Source organism: Otolemur garnettii, unplaced genomic scaffold (genome assembly GCF_000181295.1).
Source record: "Otolemur garnettii isolate 467f Iridium unplaced genomic scaffold, OtoGar3 scaffold00044, whole genome shotgun sequence".
Taxonomy (NCBI): Eukaryota; Metazoa; Chordata; class Mammalia; order Primates; family Galagidae; genus Otolemur; species Otolemur garnettii.
This window is the reverse complement of record NW_003852439.1, coordinates 11,349,372-11,355,665: the sequence shown is the minus strand read 5'-3', so window position 1 is coordinate 11,355,665 and position 6,294 is coordinate 11,349,372. Positions and strand designations below refer to the sequence as shown.

General features: G+C 47.6%; 1 protein-coding gene across 7 annotated transcripts in view; it reads right to left on the bottom strand.

Moving 5' to 3' along the window:
- Positions 1–6,294, bottom strand: part of UBN1 (ubinuclein 1) — a 36,561-nt gene that overhangs the window by 5,761 nt on the left and 24,506 nt on the right. For 4 of the 7 annotated variants that reach the window (XM_012805808.1, XM_003790847.2, XM_023513753.1 and 1 more), the window contains 5 exons: positions 4,986–5,036; positions 4,849–4,891; positions 1,962–3,182; positions 686–935; positions 326–415 (listed from right to left, as the gene is read on the bottom strand). In XM_012805808.1, coding sequence (XP_012661262.1) covers positions 326–415; positions 686–935; positions 1,962–3,182; positions 4,849–4,891; positions 4,986–5,036 — 1,655 coding nt within the window. Of the gene's footprint in view, positions 1–325; positions 416–685; positions 936–1,461; positions 3,183–4,848; positions 4,892–4,985; positions 5,037–6,294 lie in introns of those variants that run through there. The other 3 variants (XM_012805809.1, XM_023513754.1, XM_023513755.1) reach the window with 3 other exon arrangements.

Sequence of the window (6,294 nt, the reverse complement as noted above, 5' to 3'; positions counted from 1 at the left end):
AAAAAAAAAAAAAAAAAGAAGAAAAACTGAGGTAAGGGTTAGGAACCTGTCTGCCTCATACACAGGCCCCCATGAGTTTCTCTACGACTATATAGGCTAAAGCTGACCCTACAGCAATTCCAAGTGGGGTCCAGAGGAAACCTCAAACAGGTAGAAGCCCATGTCATTCTAAATGTTCATAAAGCCAGAGCCTTGAAGGACAAACCAAACGACACTACCACAATGACAAGGCAAAGACACTGAAATCCTGGGTAGCAGACAAAGCACCTAGGGGTGGAGGGGAAAGGCACACAGTATGCATGGCACACTGACATCTGGCGATTACCTGGCAGGCTCTGCGGGAGATGGGTGGACACGGCAGCGTGTGGGAGAGGCGCTGCATGGGGCGGGCTGGAGTGCAAGCCAGCCAGAAGACCTGAGAGAAAACAAAGGAGGGGAGAAAAGAACAAAACACACACATTGAAGACAGGAACAGAAAAGCAGCTCCAGCAGCCAAGAGCCCCAGACAACCTGCTGGGCCAGTCTAGATACCAAACCCAAGGGGAAGGGGCTCAATAGTTCCCAGAGATGGGCCCCAAAGTCACACACCAGACACAAACACAGGAGCCACAGTACACAACAAGAGGATCCTTGGCCACAGCCCACAGAATCCCAAAGTGAGGAGAGGTAGGAGAAAAGCACTCACTGTGGCTGAGGCCATGGTGGAAAGGCCCAGAGGCAGGGCCTGTGACGATGGCATCCTTGGAGACCCCTGCTTTGGCAGAAGAGTCAGGGCTGAAGGAAAGCACATGGAGAGGAATCGGGACGGGGGCTAAAATTCCCAGTGAGTTCGAGTTCATGGCCCCGGGCAGCTTTGGGCTGTTGGACTTGTAGGGTGGAGACAGCAGGTTTAAGGGAGTAGAGCTGGTCAACAGCACAGCCCCACTCGTTCCTTTCTAGGAAGGAAACACAGCAAAGCAGTAAGAACTCTAATCCTTTCACAGCTGACTTGAAAACCAACCAGGTAACATGAAGGATGAGGACACACACACCCCCACATAGGCCAATGACCCTGTGAAGGCTCCCCCTCCTACCCTGCAGCCCCAAAGACAGGAAGGAGAACAGTCTCTATGAACTGACATGAAATGATTTCCAGGGTACATAGTTAATTTTAAAAAGCAAGATATGAAATATGCCTTTGAAAAGAAAGAATATTATAATGTAGATATGCACAAATGTATGTATATACAAACACATCTGTGTATGTATTTATATACACAAAAACATATATACACATACGTACTTATTAATCTTTGGTTTTTAAAAAGGAACAGGAAAAAGAAACCGGAAACTAAAGAGCACAGTTACCTTTAAAGGGATGAAGGGTGCAGGAAGAGAGAACTGAGACCTCTCTGAATATGCTTTTCTAGTTTTGTTTTTGCAATCACATAGTTGTTTTATATATTGGAATAAGAAAAAACACAATGTTTTCTCCCATTTCCTTAATCTGCATCCAAACTTGTTACGATTACCCATAAGCAGGACTCAGTAATTGTTGGACTCTGTCTTGAGAATCATTCTTAGAAGGTACTGCTATTCCTGTGGCAGGATCACCTCCACATAACTGTGACCTGACAGGTGATGGCATTTCCTTCCCATGTTAGGAGAAAAGGACAGGAGAGAGGATAGGCTTGTTCTCAGCTATGCCGCATAGCCACAGCCTCCTTACAGGCACAGCTCTGACCATCCTTTTGCTTCCTCCATCTTCCTAAGGAGAAGGATCAGGCTATCTTGGGCTCCCTGCCACCAGAAAGGGTAACACCTTGGGCAGGAAGCTCTGCCCTCCTTCCAACTTCTCAGCTCATTGTTCCTACCTGACCTTCCATTTCGGATCTCATTCTCTGACCAGGGCAAGGCAAGTGGCCTTATCCCCAAGGTCCCTGCAGGTGGGACAGGGCAGGCTGCTCTGCCCAGATACTCACTGGCAAGGAGGTAGACGATGTCACACTACTAACCGCAGGGGGCTTTAGGGACGAGGTCAATAACTTTGCCACTCCCTGGGTCCCACCACTGGAATCTCCATTTGGACCACCTGGAGGGGCCACCAGGGTCAGCTTCTGGGAAACCAGTGTTTTTTTCACTGCTGAGCTTGGGACAGGTCTGCTGGCGGACTGTCCTGTAGAGGGAGGCTGTGCGCCAGGGAGCAGGTTCCCAGAAGTAGAGCTCTGGACTGAGGTTCCTCCAGAGGAAGAGCTGCCAGAAGAAACCCCATGTTTGGAGATAGAGCCGGCAAAGGGATTATTCTTATAAGATGATCCTGCAGAGCTGGCCGAATGCTGTTTTGATGGATGGCTCAGGGCAGCAGAGGACGAGGCTGTGGTCTTATGAGAGCTGCTGTTGGAGGCTGGTAAGCCTCCTGAAGTGGCTGGTGTGGAGGGATGGAAGCCTTGGCCTTTGGCCGCTGTCTTCACTATCTGCAAGAGGGGACGATGGCACTGTGGGGAGGAAGCCTTTGGGCTCTGGAGCTTATTGACAAATGGAGCTGGGGACGTGAAGTTCTTCTGCTGCTGAGTGCCTGCGTGAAAGACTTTGACTTGCGGGCCAGGTACAGGAGCTGCCACCTGGGTTCCATGAGACGTGCGCGGCAAACCATGGTGCTTTGCTTTGGACTGGTGCACTTCTGCCAATCCTTTGTTGAGGGGAGCCTGGCAAGACAGTTCTTTGTAGCCAGAACTCTCTGGTTTTTTCTCCTGAGAGGACTGCCCCAGTGCCAGGGCCTGTTCAGCCAGAAAATTGAGGGGTGACTGCAGAGAGCTAGCTGGTGGGGGAGCAGAAGGGTTGGGCTTTGCAAAGTTCCTTTTCTCTTCTGTACATAACACACCTGCAACTTTTTCTGCAGGTGCTTTTGAGGGGGCAGGCAGTGTGAATTCAGAACTCCCAGCTGCTCTGCTATTCAATGCAACCAGTTCCTTGGACACAGCTTCCACTGAGGAGGCTGTATTGCAGATCAAGTCTTCATCCAATGAGTCCTCCAGGCTGACAGGAGCAGGGTTGGCAAGGCTGCCTGATGCCTGGGAGGGGAGCTCCCTGCTTGAGACCCCAATGTTCAGGCCTCCTCCCTGGTGTTCTGAGGGCAAAGCAGTAGGGCCACTAATCTGTCCTGACTGGACAGAAACCTTTTTATCAGGCTTAGTAGAAGATTCCTAAAGGAAAGCAGAAATGCTGATGTTTAAGACGCCAATGTTGGCCTGTTGTGAGGACAAAAACATGAGAACAAAACAAGAGGTGACAGAAAGCAGGAGCCAAGCATGCCTGCCTTGACTTGAAATGCTACAACTTACACAACCTGTGGTGAGTGTCCAGCTGGCCAGGGCTGGGTTCACCTCTAGCAAACTTTGCTGCTAAGAATAAATACACCCCCAAGGGAACTTTTCTGTTTCTAAAAAAGTGTAAGACTCACTAAAGAGACACTCTGCCTACTGGTATTCATACTATCTCAGAGTGCTCCCAGCTACAATTAGACTGACACAGGGCATGAGATTTATAATGGCTTATAAATAAGCTATTATTATAGCTTTATAATATAAATAATAGCTATTATTATAGCCTTATAATAGCTATTTTATCTTCCTTTTCCCCTTTTTTCTCCCACCACATCTCCTTGGTCTGGGTTCAAAAGAAAGTCCTTTTCTTGGAAGCAAAAATAGCATCTAGCCTGTCATTCCTGCATACCTGGTACTTTATGCAGTAGGTCTAAGATGCTGTAGAAGTGCAGCAGATGTATAGGTATAAATGATTTGCACGTCTCATTCTCATGGTCTCTTTAGAGGTTTGGTTAAGGACACCACATCAAGACTCAAGAACAGGAAAATGGGCAGTTGTGGTAGCTCACACCTATAATCTCAACACTTTGATAGGCGGAGGAGGGAGGATCACTTAAGCCCAGGAGTTCAAAACCATGCTGGGAAACACAACAAGAGCCTATCTCTATACAAAAATTTTTAAAAATTAGCCAGGCATAGTGAAAGTTAAACCAGGAGGATTGGCTTAGCGCCTGTGGCTCGAGTGCCTAAGGCGCCATCCACATACACCTGAGCTAGCAGGTTAGAATCTAGCCCAGGCAACCAAAAGATGGCCGGGCGTTGTGGCGGGCACCTGTAGTCCCAGCTACTTGGGAGGTGGAGGCAGGAGATTCGCTTGAGCCCAGGAGTTGGAGGTTGCTGTGAGCTGTGATGCCATAGCACTCTACCCAGGGCGACAGCTTGAGGCTCTGTCTCAAAAAATAAAAAAATAAAAAATAAAAAATAAACCAGGAGGATCACTTGAACCCAGGAGTTAGAGGTTGCAGTGAGCTGTGATCAAGTATTACATTCCATTAAGAGGTTCCTGCGATAGCTAAGATAGTTTTCAGTCTCTATTCTCATACCACTGTACTATACTGCCCTTTGTTTCTGCCAGCAAACTCAATAAAACCACCTTTCCTTTCTACTCTTACTCTAGGCTAAAGAATGTATTTCTTACACTGGCTAAGAATATATTTCTTCCAGGAAAAGACTATAGCCATAGTGTCAGACCTTTGCATCTGCAAGGACTCATCACTCCTCAGAAGGCTGCCAAGAAGAACCCACTCCATCCCATCACCACCCAGGATATGGGCCAGGTGATTACTGTTTTGTAGAACTGAGGTTACAGGGTTTAAGAGGCACAGCTCAGGTCTCTGCCCTGATACAATTTTAAGAGTGCCACCCTGAATACATGTCCTCAGACTAGTAAAGCTCAATGAGCTGCCATAGTCACTTAAGAGATTTCTCGAGCATGGCTACAGGGAGATGTGGACAGCTGATACATGACCTGAATAAGCCAACTCACCTTCACCTTGATTTTAGAAGGGGCCATTACTTTCTTCTTGGCCCTGTTCAAAGGAATGAGCAAAGAAAGGTTTAGAGAATACCACAGAAAGAGATAAAAGTAGTAATCCTGAGAAATAAAAACACCAAGACACTCACAGGATTGATGTCAGGTGCCCGTGGCCTCGTCTGCTCTCCTTAAACAGAGTCCTGAAAGACACAGAACACTGGACATTTGTATGTGCCCCTGGGACACTGTTTCTAGAGCTTTGTTAGCAACCTGGGTACTCAGTGGCTATTACTCCTTAAATGTCAGTTGACTGGTAAGCTGAATTCTTGGTGCAAGAATTTTTTCTTTCTTTCCTTTTTTGTTTTTTTGAGACAGAGTCTCACTTTGTCACCCTCAGTAGACAGCCATGGCACCAGAACTCACAGCAATCTTAAATAATTGGGCTCAAGCAATTCTCTTGCCTCAGCCTCCCAAGTACCTGGGACTACAGGTACCCGCCACAACGGGCTTGCTCTTGCTCAGGCTGATCTCAAACCTGTGAGCTCAGGTAAGCCACCTGCCTCACCCTCCCAGAGTGCTGAGATTACAGGCATGAACCACTGCACCTGGCGCCTCCTCCACCTTTTTAAATTTAATAACAATAACAATGTTTAAGATAACTGCCCTCCCCACCCCGTGGTATTCAAGCTAGAATACCACGGCATTCATCATAGCCCACAACAACCCCAAGTTCCTGGGCTCAAGTGATCCTCCTGCCTTACCCTCCTGAGTAGCTGGGACCACAGGCACCCGCCACAATGCAGGTGGATGGATAATTTTTCTGTTTTTACTAGAGATGGGGTCTTGCTCTTGCTCAGGCTGGTCTCAACCCCTGAGTTCAAGAGATCCTTCTGCCTTCACCTCCCAGAGTGGTAGGATTATAGGTGTGAACTAGCAGGCCTGACCGTAGTGAGAGAATCTAAAGTGGCCACACCAGCTACCCAAAAGCCAATAGTATGGGCTTTACTAAGAAAAATTATGGCTCTGCCCCTCACTTCTCGGGGCCACAGCACTTTCTCCACTGCCTGTTCCATCTCTTCCAAGAATAAAATATAGAGTGACCCACAGTGCCTCTTTTTTCAGAACAAAATGTAATGTTTTGTTTTCAACTTTCTCTGAGTGGAGAGGATAGCATTTTCTTCTTTTTTATTTTTAAGACAGAGTCTCACTATGTTACCCTCAGTAGAGTGCTGTGGCGTCATAGCTCACAGCAACCTCAAACTCCTGGGTTTAAGCAATTCTCTTGCCTCAGCTTCCTAAGTAGCTGGGACTACAGGCGCCCGCCACAACACCTGGCTATTTTTTGTTGCAGCTGTCATTGCTGTTTAGCTGGGCCAGGTTTGAACCTGCCAGCCTCGCTGAATGTGGCTGGCACCATAACCACTGTGCTATGGGTGCTGAGCCTTTTTTTTTTTTTTT